A 17,837-nucleotide genomic window follows, 5' to 3' on the forward strand; every position below is an offset into this window, starting at 1 on the left:
TCTGGAGAATCCGAAGCAGAGCATTAATTTGAAGACACTTTGTGAATGTATTTTATAAACTGAGGCTTAACAGCACAAGACTGAAGATCAATATTTGCATACTGTATGTGGTGTAGTAGCAGACACATTTTGAATGGACTCTCTTACTCAAAAGAGCAATTTGATACTTTACTGAACATTTTAAGTATACCAAAGAGGTAGAACAGCAGCTTAATGGTGCTTTAGGTTATGGTTGGTAACTTGATCCATTTTCCTTAATGTGCTTTAGCTTCTCTTGAATAACAGTAAACTTGTCTTTAAATAAAAATATTCAGAGACACAAAAGAACAACAAATGATTATCGGGGTGTTTAAAAGCTCATTTCGTTTGCATGTGTTATCCCAATGTGCCTTCTGTCGAAGTATTGAGTCTTCAAACAAAAGGATACAAATTAATTGTGTTCTGGGGCCAGCATTTGATTTTTCCCCCTTGTACATTAATTTTCTCTTGTTTCTCTACCCACTCTTATCAGAGATGCTCACAATGGTTTAAATTCTTTTAACAGAGTATTATTATCTGTGCTTTCAATATAACTGGTATCCCTTTTTGATGAAAAGCTTAAAAAAATGTAACTGATGCACAAAATTAGAAGTTATTTCCTTTTTTAGGTTTCTAAGTAAACATGTTAGAATGGTGTGCCTTGACTTACCAATAAAAACCCTCCAATGTAAACTTGCAAATATCAAATGTTCTAGATCTTCCTAGATATTTATTCCCATCTGATCATACAGTTTTTTACTTGCTCTTCTTTAAAATCAAGGGTGTGAAACAGCAGCCTGCAGGCCCCCCCCCCCACCATCACATTTGGCTTGTGAGGCCTTTGTGGCTAAGCTGCTCTACCTGCCTTGCACCTGATGTCATGTATGATGTTTAATGTGGGGCAGGTAAGGGTGGGGCTTGGCCAAAAGGGTTCTTGCAGGTATGGTACCTATAAAACCTATTATATTGCTGAGCAATATAACAATCTGAGGGACTTCTAAAGACCGACGTGTGCAAAAAAGCTCACACAGTGCCATTGTCATTTAACTCAAACCAGCTCCTCAAATGAATCCGCTCCTCACAGAAGCCTTGGTGATGAGGTGTGTGTTTAACCTGTGTTCGAAAATTTTAATTGCTATGCTTTTCTCAGGTAGGAATCCTTGACCTTTACTGGTACTACTTGAAACAAGAAGCAGCATTTTAATTACAGCCAGTTTTTGTATAGCCATTCATTACTTCCTTTCTTCCATAAACTAGGAATACTTCATGTAATCTCATTTGGTAAAACTTTACCAAATACCTTGGCTAATATATGTACCTTACATGCGTATTATATTAGTTTCCTCCTTAATTATCAAAGTTCTTTTTTTCTTTTGATAATGCGATTCACGGACAGTTATTGATACTATTTTCTACTTTTAGTGTCTAAGATTTCTATAAAGTAAATCAAAATCAAGAAAAGTATTACATTGATTTCTTTAAATCTAGAGTAAAATTGAATATCATTCCTCTAGAGTCATTGTCAATGCCCTAACAAAAGTATTTCTCCTATTTCAGTATTTGCTTCTCTTTGCCTTTCATTTCAGTTGTAGGACCAGTAATAGAAAGAGCTTGATTGTAACCTCCAGCACATCTCCAACACTTCCTCGACCACATTCTCCACTCCATGGCCATGCAGGTAATGACAATATTCCCACCCCCCCTTTTCTGTAAATCTTTTTTGACAGAGCAGCTATTGTTCTCACAATGCTGGGCATCAGTTTTTGAAGTGAATTTGGTATTTGTGACTGAAGTGAATCAGAGCTCATTAATAATTTGTGTCCCTAATTTTGACAGTAGGAATAGCATCTGTTTTTGGTTTGTAGCTTGGGCATCATGTCATAATGCAATTAATCACCTCTGTTTGAAGGACTGCCGTTCTTAGTTTCAAAGCATTTTAAAAACAGTCTGAAGTTTACTTTTTGTATAGACTTTTTAATGTTGCATTTATGCTTTGTTAACTTCTCTCTTACCTCTAAGTGAGACAGTTTCTGTTTCATGTTATTTATTCTCCAGAGCACTTCTCCCAATTCTCTCATTTCTTTTTCTTTTGATTCATCTAAAAAGTGTTTTATTTGTCTTGGGCAGGGATCCATACAAGCACTTCACTATGATAGGGAAACATGTTGTGAGCTCAGTTACAGTTGGGAAACGAAGATCAAGATGGAGCAAACCACATTGGAAGAGTAACCAGCAAACTCCCCTGAATAGCATTTCCGGGCACATTTCAGTACCCACCACACCACATCTTTCCTTGTTATTTTATCCCCCACCCTGCAATCATTCATTTAAAAAATATTTATATTTTATTGAAAATATTTCCAGAGCGATTTCCTACCTAATCCCTCTAAAACATATTATCCCTAGATCAGATCAGTCCAATGAACTTGTTGTTCTTTAATAATAGAAAATGGTCCATTTAAATGAGTTTGCTCTAAAAGCATATTGAACATGCCATCGACCTTTGCATTGACCCCGTTTCTAAAGGCACCGTTTTATTGCTTTAGTTGATACAATACATGCTGCAACAGCTGTTTTTGTTTTCAAAATCCCAAGGTCCAAAGAAAGCAATTTGAAGTTGTTACTGGAACCAGTCAGTTCTCAGACTCCGCTTTGTGGGTCAGGTTCCTGAGCTGGTGGATTGCAGACTAGATGCTGGTGCTCTCAAAGGAAACTGATTTTCTAGATTCATTTCAATTGGATCTGCGGAATTTCACGGAATCTGCTTTTGTCACTCTGCATGATGACCTCAGGAGAGACACAGGAGAAATCTGCCCTTGTTAATTCTCTTTGACCTCACAGTGGTTTTCGATACCATCGACCATGGTATCCTTCTGGAGCAGCTGTCTGAGTTAGGGATGGGTGGCACTGCTTTGTGATTCCGGTCCTATTTGGATGACTGTTTCCAGAGGGTGATGCTTGGGGAGTGCTCTTCGATCCCATGGAGACTTCAGTGTAGGGTTCCTCAAGGTCCATTTTTATTCCCCAGGCTGTTAACATCTACATGAAACCGCTGAGTGGAGCCATCCAGAGCTTTGGAGTACATTGTCAGCAATATGCTGATGAGGCACAGCTCTACTTCTCTTTTCCATATACAGCTGTGGCAGTGGATGTGCTGGACCATTTTCTTGTCACAGTAATGGACTGAATGAGAGCCAATAAACTGAAACTCAATCCAGATAAGACTGAGGCACTGTTAGTGGGTGATTCACTAGACCAGATGAGCTGCCTGCTCTTGAAGGAGTGGATAACTTGGGGGTACTTTGGGATCCATAGCTGTCACATGGGGCTTAGGTGACCTCAGTGGTGTGGAGTGCCATCCATCATCTTGGGCTGGTGGCTCAGCTGTGCCCCTATTTGGACCGGGATAGCCTAGTCAGGATTTGTGGCCTTCACCTCTTGGCATAAATCACATGCCTAGCACACTTCCAGCAGAGTTAGTTTACACGTGGCTCTTGCATGTGGGAGTTGCCCTGATAGATAACACTCAAGACACAGAAGCAGTCCAGACAATTTGCTCTTTATTGCCGGCATTAAGCGTAACTGTTGCAATATATACAGAATAGTCCGCTTAGGCTACTGATCCCAGCAGCCAGACATCTCATACAGCATACAGCAGAATACATCATTAATCCATACCAGCAGCAGTTGTAGTAGTAGTTTCATCAGTTGCAGGCAGTGAGAGAAACTAACACACACACTCTCACTGAATCTTTCTCTAGCTGTTTCTCTGGCTCTCTAGCTCGAAAGAGAAACTAAAGACCAGCCTTTTGAGGCTACAGGTTCCTGGCTGTTCAAAATTAACTCCTGATCCTTGTCTTGCACCAGTGTAAGTAGTTAGGCTTCTCGGGTCAGTTTCTGGGACATTCTCCATTTCCAATTAACAGAAACTTATTCAGTTTTCTGCAAAACGAATGATCAATCCCCCAACAAGCCTAATGTCTGCAATCTATGCTCTGGTAATATTAAGGTTAGATGACTGCAGTGAAGATGGTTTGGAAATGTCAGCTGGTGCAGTATTCAGCGGCCAGACAGGTTACCCAGGCAAGAAACTTTGAACATAAACCTCCATTCCTGGCCCAATTTCACTGGCTGCCAATTAGTTTACAGGCCCAAATCAAAGTGCTGGTTTTACTCATAAAGCTTTAAATCAGGCATGGCCAAACTTGGCCCTGCAGATGTTTTGGGACTACAACTCCCATCATGCCTAGCTAACAGGACCAGTGGTCAGGGATGATGGGAATTGTAGTCCCAACTCATCTGGAGGGCCATGTTTGGCCATGCCTGCCTTAAATGGTTCTGGACCATAGTACATCAAGGACCGCCTCTCCCCATATGAACTCACTCAGACCCTGCTATTATCATCATGAGGCCCTTCTTCATTTGCTTCTTAAATGAGAGCTCCGGAGGGTGGCAACACAAGAGTGGACCTTTTCTTCAGTGTCTCCCAGCTTGTGGAATGCTCTCTCCAGGGAGGCTCGCCTGGCACCTTTGTTACATATCTTTAGGCACCAGGCAAAAGCATTGTCACACACCAGCAACGCATAAGACTTTTGAGCCGTTTGGCCCAGAAATGGCAACTAGGCATTCTGTTTTGGCAACTGTAACCCTGGTTTAAGGAGCCATTTGTCACCTAGCTTATATATCGTGGGTTTCTAACAGTGTTTAAAAAATCACTTCGGGTGTGTGTCTGTTTTGCGGCTCTTTCTTGATAGTACCAAATGATGCTTTGGAAGTACATTTAAATGCTGCTAATATTTCAGGGTATCTCCGATTAAACTTCAGTATTCTCTGCTTCATAAAAGCTAAGAGAGCTGATATCTCTCTTTCCGGAGATACTGACCCAGACAGCCCTAAAAGTTGGCATTGATCCAGTCCTCCTGGGGAACACCAGATGCTATAATTATCCTGCCAAGAAATGCCAAGAAGTATGAATAGAATACCGAAAAAGTGGGAATTGTTGGCTTTCATGTTTTTAGTGAAACGCTACAGTTCATTCTGTTCAAAGTGTATCCCCATATCCTCTTTGGACAGCAAAACCGAAGGAATAGTAGCAGTTCAACTAGAATGAGCCATCTGGTCCTCTGATTATTCTACTGGAATCCAAGAACTTCCTTAAGTTCTCAAAGGAGAGTTTAAACAGTTGCCTGTTTGCCTTTGACAGAACAAGCATTTCAGAATTCTAGGAAGCACTATTCTAAAGACAGAATCCTGTAGCTGAGAAATGTAAAAGAAATTATTATGATGGTCTAATAATTTTGTTGCTTTCATAACAGAAACCAGTTACAAACACAGATTACAGAATACCTAGTACAGAGTCAAACTAGATCAAAGAAGTGATTCAATTATCTTTGTCATTACAAGTTTGTCAGAGTTAACTAGAGCAGTGTTTCCCAACCTTGTGCCTCCAGCTGTTTTTGAACTACAATTCCCATCATCCCTGACCACTGGTCTTGCTAGCTAGGGATGATGGGAGTTGTAGGCCAAAAACATCTGGAGGCACAAGGTTGGGAAACACTGAACTAGAGGATATTCACTTGATTGAATGACTCCTCCCACTGGATTGGATAGGCAAGGTATCTTAAGTTAATGTTTAAATTGTATCAGATACCCAAGACCAAAATATGTTTTATTATTCCCCACTCCCACTATGCATGAAAAGATGTCCCAGTTGCAACAATAAATTTATAACCCACTCTTCACACTGAGGTCCCAGGACAGGTTACAACCATTTAAAACACAACATTAAAAACAAATCAGAACAGCATACAATCGTAAAAATAGGGAGGGTCCTAAAATATACATTTCTAATGTAAAAAGAATTTACACATTCCCAAGAGGTTTCAATGGACATTTTTCAAAAATAATTTCACTGGAAATAACCTCAAAGGTTTATAGGTGAAATGAGTAATAATTCAGTTTTCAAATGAATACACTGTTATATGGATGTTTTTATTGTACATCATCTTTCAAAGTAGTGATGCAAACAATTACTGGAGCTGCTTGATATTTGTGTGTGTGTGTTTAAGAATAATAGGCGGCAGCACCAATATATGGAAGAAATAAGAAGCAGCAACTTGCGAGGTGTTAAGAGATATTTGAGAACCCTTTGATTCTAGATCCCTTGCCACCTGATCATTAAATCTGTGTAAGCATTTGAGCAGCAAGACCACCACCTTGTTGCCTGTCAGCTTTAATGACCAAACAGAGCGCTCTACTTTTGGTAACGGCACAGTAAAATGGTGTTGCAGCAGTGGTGCCCTTTTCTTCTCCATAGACATCTGTCCCAGGGGCAAGATGGTACTAACGTAAACGGGGACCGGGGGGGGGGGGGAGTATTTCTGCTAAGAGTTGTGCATTTCTTACTGTCTCATTATGGTCTACCGTTGTGAAATGTAATTTAAATATTTATTGCATTTTCACTCCTTAGTGACAGGAGGGTATTCTTGGATTGCTTCTTCTTATACATGCAGAATCACAGACAGATGACACCATCAATGAGAAGAGGCTTGCCAATACCAACTTTTTTTGTAGTATAGACAGTGAGGACTTGTTCAGATCTTTATGGGGGTCTTGTGAGCAGTTTCCCTGGCATTTGCCTTGATAATAATAATTGCTTATAAATATCTGTCACTATTGCATTACGTGCGTGCACACACAGAGATTACCAAATTCTGCTGTTGTCCTAATGGGTAGTAGTGGATTAGCTTGACTTTAATTTTACATGTTCAAATAATTATTTTTTAACTTTTCCATAATGTATCCAGCTTGATTAAATGTTCTGTCTGTTAATTTGAAATTCACAACATGAATTTTCTAGAGAACGTGATATCTGGATTGAGGCTAATAGGATTTTAGAGATTGATGGTCCTAATCAAATGCTTCATGGAGAGTGGCTTAAAGCTCTTAGAATGATTGGCACTGCTGCCAAGGTTTTCATTGTTGTTGTTTTTAAAAATGCATTTGTCACATGTTGCCATAGAATTTGAAGAGATTTGAGTTTGGGAGCCCAGTATACAATTGCTCACTATAAAGCATTAAAATAGTCATATTCAATCAGAGGCTTTCACCTAATCACAATTTAAACATCCATCGTGGAGAGAGATACCCTGCTTTTTTTTTTTTTAATAGCCCACTGTTCAGCCTGAATGTTCCAGGCTGGTTCACAACATTTCAGTTAAAAACAATATATTACGTAAACCATAGAAACCTAGAAATCTATACATAATAAGAAAGTAGTCATGAAATAGGAATGGATTCTATAAATTAGTCACCTCTCTGGCTATGAAGGAATAGTTACATCTTAATGTTGAAAAACTAATTAAAATGGGGGGCAACTGTATCCAGTGGGATACACCAGGGGGCCATAACAGAGAAGACCAAGCTGTTGATGGAACTCCAAGCAGGGCTTCTCCTGCAGATCCTAAGGCTGACAGACAGTGGGAGCAACACTGTCAGAATCCAACCATTTGCAAAAATCATTTATACAAATAAAATGCACACTTGCAACATATGCTGCTATTTAGATTTTTAGTTAACACAAAGACTCATGTGTGTCACATGACAAAAACTCCTACAATGGAGATTAGTTTATTTTATGTCAGCAAATTTGTGTGTATTTCTATCAGTATATTCTTAATGTTATGTAAGCCCTACTATTTGAACTGTTTTCCTCATGTTTCATAGACTGCAAGCTTATGCTGGCATATTTATTGTTTGCCGCAACTGTAGAGGTACATTGATGTAGGGAAGTGCAGATAGTGTACTTCCACTCATTTCTACACCTGTGGAACGTCCCTCCATCTTCATTGCCTAACCCTCTGACTGCTGCCGCTCATGGTCCTGCCTGCCTCCTATCCCCCCCCCCCCCGATTGATGAGTTGTTTAAAACATACGGTTGGATTCAAACTTGTAATGAGCACAGTTCTGTTCATGCTTGAGAAAGAGGGTGGGGAGGTTATTTTTGCCAGTTCCTCCTTCCTCCTCCTGTAGCTCCCTGTGTCCCTGGAAAGCTGCTTTCGAGAGTTGGGGAGGTGATTGTGGGGCCTGCATAGAGAATCTGCAAAAATTAATCCCTTCCTCCAGTGGGGAAGCCTCTACAGGATCCTGGTTCCTTCCATAAATGGAATGAGCAAGTATGGGTCCAACCCATAGAATATTACAAGAAATAATACTACATAGGACGAACTACAGTTCCTACATTCCCCTTCTCCCTTCTGTTTTCAGTGTTTTCACCTTGACAAGTAGAATAGAGCTGCTAATTGTTTTTCATCTTGAGCTGGGAAATATCTCACCTGGGATCTAATTAAAATTCCAGAATGGGGGGTGTGTGTGTGCCACAGAAACCCCTATCAAACTGTTATTGAGAAGTCAGAGTGTGCTATCTAGCAGATTATGTGCTGTGTTGCACTTGTTAACACCACCAGTTTATAAACATTTTACTAATCACATTTGTCGGGTCAAGCTACATCTATTGCTTAAAATGTCAATCTTCTACTGAATGCTGCCACATCTTGAATGTATTAGATCACTACAAAAGTAGGTAATCATATGTTACTCTAATCAGGTATCCTGGTTATTTTAATGCTAATTCATCAGTTCCCATATTCAGATAACTTTACATTTGCTCCTATAGAAACAATGAAAGATCAGTGCCTTTAAACTGATGTAGAGTAAAAATAGATAGTAAAAATTGGTTACAGTCATCTGAACATAGAAATCTCAGTGACATGTACAGCATTGAGGCACTCATCAAATTACAATAACAGAAATAGTTTTGAATGCACAGCAAATGTCAACATTTTGTAATTTTCTGAACAGGTGGAAGTCCGTTGGACAGTCCCAGAAATTTCTCCCCAAATGCACCCTCTCACTTTTCCTTCGTTCCTGCCCGGAGGTATGTATGCATGCACATTTTAGTTCTGATTTGCATGTAAAAGCCTCATGAGGCAGTTCTTTTTTGCTTGTTGCTTAAAGTAATTTGGTGTTGTGTTCTTGACTGACCCACTTAACTTGATTCTCAAGAATATTTTTTTAAAAACATTTTTGTTAGCTTCTCATTCAGAATGTGAGGCATTGCAAAAAAGCAAGCAAAAGGGGAAAAAATGAAAGAAAAAAGTACACACATGAAGACTGCCTGGCCTAGGCAAATGCTGTTTCCAGATTGGGACAGATGAAAATGGCCTTTGCCAATTCTGTTCACAGACCATATGGGGAATGCTTGTTTGAAATAAAGTGCTTTAAAGGCTACCAGCGTGGAACCCTGCCCAGTCAGCACTTGTAAGTTATAGGCAAACACTGATTGGCAAAACAGTCAGAGAATCAAAACTTACCTCTGACAGCCCATTTTTGTGGGTAAGATGCAGCTTCTGTATGTGGCTCAGGTACTCCCATAATAGCTTTTGCATTATTGGATGGCACTGTTTGCTTGCCTGTTTGTTTTTTCAGGGCATAGATTTGGTTAGCAAGATTTTTTATAGTTGTTTGGTATTAACTTTTGGGCTGTGGGGTATTTGTCATCCTTTCCCAATGGTTCATTGCACTGGAACACCTGGTTTCTTTTGCTTGCCTTTATCTTTCTATTCTGTCTACGAGTTTCCTGGCCTACCAAGGCCTTCCTTCTCATTAGAGGGAAGACCGAGTGAGCTGGCTATTTAGAAAGAAAGCGTTTATCTTTTGGTCATCTATTTCGGAAATGACTTTTTAAATATCTGGCTGCCCAAAATAACACCAGGCTATCCATAATATGCTTGGATGTTTGAAGCAGCTCTCCCCCCCCCCAAAGTAAACCCTGGGTACAACGAAAAAGGGGGAAGCAAACAATGCCAACTCCCATCCATTACTCATTGCATCAGTGTATTTTTTCAAGGATAACTGAATAACACCCAATGCTACCCTTTGCTCATACTGCAATACATTATGCAAATAGTGAGCCTGTGCCTTGCTTCATCAATTGCTTTCCCAACTCTTTCCAGCCTACAGCAAACACACACAGTTCCGGGCACTTAAGCCATGTTGCAGTGTCTTTACAACTGTTCCTAAAGCTTGGGTCTTCCTCAGTCGCAAGTGGTCTTACTGTAGTGAATTATCTCACAAGATCTGTGACTAGTTATTCTCCTTCTCTCTTCCTGTGCTCACAGGAGACAGATAGTGGGAGGAGGGCCAGCTACCATAAAGGCCAGTCCTATGTCATTCACAAAACAGCTATGCTACATGAGGCAACCGACACTGGATCATGGCACATGAGACCCTTCCCCCAGCTTCCATGATCCAAAAGAGTGTGAGGCAAAGCCACTTCAGTGAAATTGGGAGGCAGGGAAAACTTTGCCAGACTGGAGACTGTGCTTTTATCCTCTTTAGGTGGCATTTTTCTTCTCTCCTGAATATTTTAATAATTGCTTGGGTCAGGGGACATGATCTTCGCTGCTCAACAGCTTCAAGAAAAATGCAGAGAGCAAAACCAACCTCTTTATATGGCATTTATTGACCTGACTAAGGCCTTTGAAGCTGTAAATCATAATGCCCTGTGAACTGTCCTCCTGAAAATTGGCTGCCCTGATAAATTTGTGAACATCCTTCAGCTCCTCCATGATAATATGACAACAACTATTACAGATAACAATGGCTCTCAAAGTGAACCATTCACAGTGGGGTCAGGTGTTAAACAGAGTTGTGTTATCGCCCCAACTCTATTAATTATTTTCATTGCTATGTTCCTACACATTGTCAAAGGGAAACTCCCCACCGGGGTAGAAGTCATGCATCAAACAGATAGAAAGCTCTTTAATCTGAGTAGGCTGAAAGGAAAGAGTAAGGTTACCATAACTTCCGTCATAGAGCTTCAGTATCCTATATATCTTTGCAGAAGCTTACGAAAAGCTTGGCCTATCACTCAACATCCAAAAAACTAAAGTGCTGCACCAACAAGCACAGAACAACCCCTCTGCAATGCCACAAATCTAACTCAGTGGTGTAATGTTGGAAAGTGTGGATCACTTCTCCTACCTGGGCAGTTATCTTTCCACAAGGGCCGACATTGATGCCAAAATCCAGCATCACCTGAGCTCTGTGAGTGCAGCTTTCTCCCAATTGAAGCACAGAGTATTTGAGGACCATGACATTCGCAGGAGAACCAAAATGTGTGTTTACAAAACTATTCTACTACCAATCTTACTGTACTACCAATCTTACTGTGTAACATGGACCACTTATAAACGCCATCTCCAACTCCTTGAAAGATTCTATTAATGGTGTCTCTGAAAATTTTTACATTTCACTTGGGAAGACAGGCGAACTAATACCAGTGTACTGGAAGAAGCAAATATCACCATTGTTGAAGCAATGATTCTTCTGGTCATGTTGTTCAGAGGCCTGATTATTGTCTTCTGAAGCAACTACACTATTCCGAAGTTAAAAATGGAAAGTGTAATGCTGGTGGTCAACAAAAGAGGTTTAAAGACTCTGTGAAGGCAAATCTACAAAAAGGTAATATAAGCACCAACAACTGGGAAGCACTGACCTGCGAGTGCTCCAATTGGAGAACAGCCTTTACCAAGGGTGTTGTGGACTTTGAAGATGCTCGAACTCAGGACAAAAGGGAGAAACATGCTAAGAAGAAGGCACGTTTGGGAAACCCTCACCGTGATCCATTCCTACCCGGAAACCTATGTCCCAACTGTGGAAGGACATGTGGATCCAGAATTGGCCTCCACAGTCACTTACGGACTCACTGTTAAGACCGTGTTCATGGAAGACAATCTTAGTCAGGCTATGAGTGATCATCAAAGAAAAAGAATGCTTTGACAACCAGTGTGCTGCTTCACTAAGCAAATATGTTGGTTAGAATTCCTTTCATATAGGGTAATGTGCTTAGATATTTTGTTTGATACTGCCACTCTGGCTTGCTGTGTTTTGTAATAAATCTCAAGCTGTTTTATTTTGTGAATATTTATTTTGTTACTATAAAAATTCTGAGTGCTTTTAAAACCTGATAAACAAAGATGAACCATTCTCAAAATAGAGTGCTTCAGTGATATTAGAATTATGGCAATGTAAATGAAAGGATTATTTTTTTCAAACTACAGAATTTTGCCACATTCACATATGCAGTTTCATTTTTATCTACAAATATAAACAAATATGCCACTCCATCTATAAAAATTCCCAGGATGATTTACAAGCATGAAAACAGCAATTTATTACTTTTTCAGAAGCAGATTATGTTTACAATTTCCCCCCTGTTTTTTTTTACTGGCACTATTTTTTTATATAGCCATGGACACAGGGCAGACAGGTAATGGTACATCAGATATATATTATGTGGAATGTAAATGGAATGCTTCTGCATGCTACTGTCCTAGTGAGCTTATATGCTGCTATAACCCCATTTAGGCATTCAGGTGCTAACTTTGTCAATTAAAATGAGCAGCAAGTGTTTTTTAAACATTATCTTAAAGCCTCATCCTAGATATATCTACTCAGAAGTAAGTTCTCTTGAGCAGAATTTACTTCCAGGTAACTCTGTGTAGAACTGCAAGCTTAGTGAAGTTGGTCTAGTTCTGCTGCATGATAGTATAAAATAGCTTTAAACTTATTTTTAAAAGATAGTTAGTGACCAGGATTTAAAGAATCCCATGTCTTTAGCAATTTGCTTTAATGGTGTGCAGCTTTTTATGCTGCATCCAATAATGTTCTTATTTTCCAGATCAGCATTCTGGACTGGAGCTGCAGAAAACATGCCCAATTATTTACATCCAACATGTTGTTCTGTTCTCAAAGAACTGAACATGATGAAATAACTAATCTGACAATCCCTCAGTTTCACTTGAACTTCAAAATCCACCTTTCTGCATGGCAAAGTTATTTTTAGCTTTTTTTGTTCTCTGAAAATTTCAGTAGGATATAATCTAAATATCAGTCCAGAATATAATGTGTATTGCATTTGTGTAGCGTCTAGGCAAGACACAGGGGTGTTTTCTTGTTGTGCCTAAACTGGAACATTGTGCCTTGTAGCAGTGCTAAGCTAGAGAGGACTTTGGGGACAGAAAAAAGGTTATAAATCTTTAATAGCTGTTAATAGGCACTTTTAATGATCCATTTGCCATATGAAGGCTTCTTGAAACTTCTGAGTGGCAGCTGCTCCCTCTCAAGGAGCTAAATCATACATTTCCTTTTGTTAAATATATTAGCTGTACTGCATAGGTGTCTTCAAATTACTTCCAGGAATACTCTTTTCAGAGGTGGGGGGTAGCGTGGAGACCAGTCTATGTGGTAAGCTGGCCCATATGGGAACAGCCTACTGTATGAAGCAGTTGTAAAACAGAAGCAACTATAAGCACCTTCAATATGACAGCCACAGGAGAATCCGTCCTGAGGTTGCTAGACCTATAGCTTATGGTAGATCTCTGTATTTCTACTTGTTTTAGAAAGGGCCTCAGGATTTCTTTGAAAAATATATATTCTAAGACGAACCAACTGTTTCATAGAAGTTGAATTATTTTTCAGTTCTCCATTCAGAGAGAATGGGCATGCAGTTGCTGTCTCAACTTTTTCTAAATAATTTTTAAAGCCCTGATTAAAGTTCTGATAAATCAGTGTGCAGTGTATTTGGCATATGAAGAAGCCTTCCTCCAAAATAAAATGCTGCTAATGTTTTAAACAGCATCTTACAGTGTCCTCCTAGACATACCTATCTATCTAGATACATAGAGATAGATACACATCTAGATACACATTTGAATGTCATTCTGTTTAAACAATTGCCTTAATGGGGTTGTAATTATAGCATGGATTCAGTAACTGCAGCTTAAAACTTTGTGATCCTGTGCATGAAGCATGAAGACATTGTTTATTAAATGCTTGTGCTGTTTCATTCTTTAATTGTAAGAGAACTATTGGGGGGTAGAAATGTCAGTTGTTTTCCTGAATCTGGTAGGTAAAATGAGATGCTTGCACCTTTCTCAGATTAGACCTGATTTTATTTTATTTTGAAACATCAAACAGAATAAAGGTAACTGAAAAGCTTTGCAAAAGATCTGTTGAGGGCACTGTTGGTCTAAACCCTCTCAGCGTGTTATAGAAAAAAATGTGACCTGTTATTTCTAGCTAAGATAGCAGTCACAGCTTTCACATTAAATATCACAAAACTGTGTTTCACTCACTCATTTAAATTTAACTCTATTTTGTGTTCATATTTTGTGACATTGGACTCTTACTCTTTTCCTCAAGAACTGAATGCATATGTACATAGATATCTGTTTTGACTTTCCATGTTTATTCATTTTTAAACCCAGCCAGATGGGTGGGGTATAAATAATATATATATATTTATTAAATTAAAAAGCAATAATCAGGTTGGAGCTAAGACACCAAACCAAACCTATGGCTTGCCTGTTAAAATGGTGTTGAGGGTAAGTGTAAAGAGCTTTATTCAACATTGTCTATCTGTATAGGACTCTGATGGTTTTGCAAGGCACTGTAGTGCTAAATAGAAGAGCTGGATTTGTACCAACAAAACTACTGTTTCCCAGTACCAGTGGGAAGAGCCCTGTGCTCACATTGGAGATTGTGGGGTCCTGCATAATGTTCAGCTCATGCAAGTACCACGGTCACTATTGTCTACAATGTCAATGAGCAAGGATCAGTATGGCATGAAGACCTAAGTAGAGTTAGGTCAGATATTCAAGGGCCCAAAGTAGGTGTTGATAGTATCAAATTGCAAAATAGAAAAAGAAAAACCCTCCATATTGCATCTGTTAAATTTGTGGATTATCTGAAAAGTATGATGAATGTCCTGGATATCCTGTGTAATAACCATGTAATGTTGCCTTAGAAAGCCATTTGTCTTTTTTTTAAAAAATCACCTTAGTTATATACAGATTGTAAAAACATACCTTTATTTAAATCAGATTATAAAGCAGTTTGCTTATAGAACATCTGCCTATAGGAAATGGGGATTTTATTTTCAATAAATACTGAGTCTACAAAAATATTAATATGAGTCAGAACAGTAGATGAACTGGCCATATTTTTTCACCACAGATTTTGTAAGTCAATGAAATGTTGTGAATTTTGAGAATCCGAAACCGTTTTTATGGCATCCAGAATGTTATCATGGATGCCATGATAACATGACATAGAGTATGTAAAAAATGGGTTCAGGTAATTAGAGGAGCTCTAAACAATTTTTCATGGGTTTGTTTGGGTGTGGGTAGTGACATTTATACCATAGGTCAACAACTGGTCATTTGTGAGCTGGATTCTCCACTACATAATCATTTCTGTCACAGCTTCATGCCAGCTTGAAACAATTTCACGGATAAATGAAGAGGTTGTGTTGGATAAACAAACACATTGTTAATCACCTATGGCATATGGGTTATTAAAGCAGAAGAGATCTGTTGCTTATAAACACCAGTGCAAAGTTTTAGTAATGTTGCTTGCATCTCTTTTTAGGACAGATGGGCGTCGTTGGTCCCTGGCCTCCCTCCCCTCATCTGGATATGGAACAAACACTCCCAGTTCAACAGTTTCAGTAAGTAAATTTTCCACAATGGTTAGTTAATTAGTAAAGTACTTCTAATTCTTCTTGTTTCCAATAGTTAATGGTGATTTCTACCTGTTATTTTACTACATGCATTATAACTTGTCAATTTGACAATCACTGTTTTTGTAACTCTTCTGTAGTGGGACTTCAAAAGTATTTCAAATAAATTTCCCCCATCAGGTTTCAAAGGACTGGTACATAATTCAGTGGAAGATTAAACATCTGCAAATCTCAAGGAGGTGTCCTAAACCATATTTATGCAGCTGATGATCTCTGAAAGACCATGACTTTAGGACTGAACCTAACCATGTGACAGAGTGCTGCATGCAAGGCATTACAGTGCCAGCACTTGCCAGTGCTAGTTAAGTTTTTCCAAAAAAGATACTGTGGAGCTGCCATTCATTCATTCATTTATTTATTTATTTATTTATTTACTTACTTACTTACTTACTTACTTACTTACTTACTTGCTGTGTCCAACAGAATCACATGTATATGGAAATCAGTCTGACAGGGGTTAATATTTTTTCCATTGCCAAATGTGAAGTGGATGCTTAAATTTGCCACTGTACTCTGTCCTGAGTCCCTCCAGATTTGGTTTAGATTTGTCCCTTAAGAATTTGGTAAAGAGATACCATTAGTTGAAAGCGTTGTTCTGAAGTCTTTAAGTCCTCCAATAATGCAGGATTTTCTGAGGCACTTTGTACCTCAGGCTGAAAGTTGTTAACAGATGTTTTAATTGCCAGTGCTGCCATCTTGCACCTTTACTTAAAAGCTATTAATCCTGTGACAGTTACAGCATAGATGCAGCCGCACCCTCTATCCCACATTTCCACCCTCTATCACTGAACTTTGTTTTTATGTAATTTGTCTTAAGTGAGACAGTAATAACCTAGTAGGAGCACGTTTCGAAAATATTATTCATAAAAAATTGCATGCTCACACAAAAGAAGAGCACTACAAATTAGTAACCCCCCCCCCCCACTTTTTATGGATATCCTCGTCTTTTTATAGAAAACTTCAGTTAATTTAATATTTATACTTTTATGCCTCCCTTCATCCCATTATGATTTCAGGGTAGTGAACAAACATAAATCTCGTTACATTCAGTTGTTCAGTGCAGGGGTTGCCAGCAAGTGGTTTGATGAAGCACGCGAAGAAAAATGGTTAATTCTTGCAGGCATAGTTATTCACTAAAGGAATTCACCAATGACAGCTTGAAGATTCATAAGCATTTTCTTCTACCTCTTGAAACGAACGAACTCGTGAAGTGTATTCATCTATGTTAAGTCTTGTGCCTCACATTAAGTGTTCCCTTGTATATACTTTGTTCTTAGTCATCATGTTCATCTCAGGAGAAGCTGCACCAACTGCCTTATCAGCCAACACCAGATGAACTCCATTTCTTGACAAAGCACTTCAGCACAGAGAGCATCACTGATGAGGAAGGGCGGCATTCTCCAGCAATGCGCCCCCGATCTCGCAGCCTCAGGTGAGCCTCACACTCTACTTCTGGCATCAGCAATCTGGTTCACCTGCCTAGTTTTCTGCTTCACACTTGCAAGAATAACCACTCCACTGCAGCAGCAACAAAACAGCTAAAGGAACTCCTTGTGTAAACCAAGCACAACATGGCTTCCCAGCACAGCCACATTAGAATAATGAAACCTCTCAGTTGCCGTTTTGCATCTTTTTGCTGGTACAAACTAATGATTTTTAGGATGCAGTACCCTTCACTTGAAAGTTCCCTTATGTCCCAGTACTTGATAAAGAAAATGTCTTTGTTTTCCCACTCTTCTAATCTGATGAGTAGTGCTGCATGTCCTGTGTTAACCTGCTTGCAATGATGATGGTCTTGGCCCTCACTGCCAGATGGAAAAGCTCTAACTGGCAGCTGTGGTTATGCTAAAGGCTTTAATGCTCAAATGAGATCAGTACATAAGGTAATAAACACAAGCCAATATGTTGATCCAACAAGTAACACACCCTCTGCACCTTCCTAATGAAGAACAGTGCAGCCACAGCAATTAGTTCATCAAACAGCTGGAGTCCCAAGAATGGACATTCTGTTGAATGAGTTGGCTTGCATCTGTGCTGGTGTCTGTGTCCATGGAAATGGAGGTGGAGTCCAGACCCCCTCAGCATCAGACTTACTCTCATTTGCCACTCCAGAAGGGGAAGGCTCATCACTAAGAGGGAGAAGTGGTTCCATAGTAGGTGGTGTTAGGCTAAGGCT

General features: G+C 39.3%; 1 protein-coding gene across 6 annotated transcripts in view; it reads left to right on the top strand.

Moving 5' to 3' along the window:
* MAST2 (microtubule associated serine/threonine kinase 2) overlaps positions 1–17,837 on the top strand; it is a 144,088-nt gene that overhangs the window by 90,058 nt on the left and 36,193 nt on the right. For 4 of the 6 annotated variants that reach the window (XM_081913913.1, XM_081913911.1, XM_081913915.1 and 1 more), the window contains 5 exons: positions 1,605–1,696; positions 8,878–8,953; positions 12,329–12,349; positions 15,511–15,589; positions 16,939–17,093. In XM_081913913.1, the coding sequence (XP_081770039.1) occupies positions 1,605–1,696; positions 8,878–8,953; positions 12,329–12,349; positions 15,511–15,589; positions 16,939–17,093 (423 nt within the window). The remainder of the gene's footprint in view (positions 1–1,604; positions 1,697–8,877; positions 8,954–12,328; positions 12,350–15,510; positions 15,590–16,938; positions 17,094–17,837) is intronic. The other 2 variants (XM_081913912.1, XM_081913916.1) reach the window with 1 other exon arrangement.

This window comes from Podarcis melisellensis (assembly GCF_964234715.1).
Source record: "Podarcis melisellensis genome assembly, chromosome: 6".
Taxonomy (NCBI): Eukaryota; Metazoa; Chordata; class Lepidosauria; order Squamata; family Lacertidae; genus Podarcis; species Podarcis melisellensis.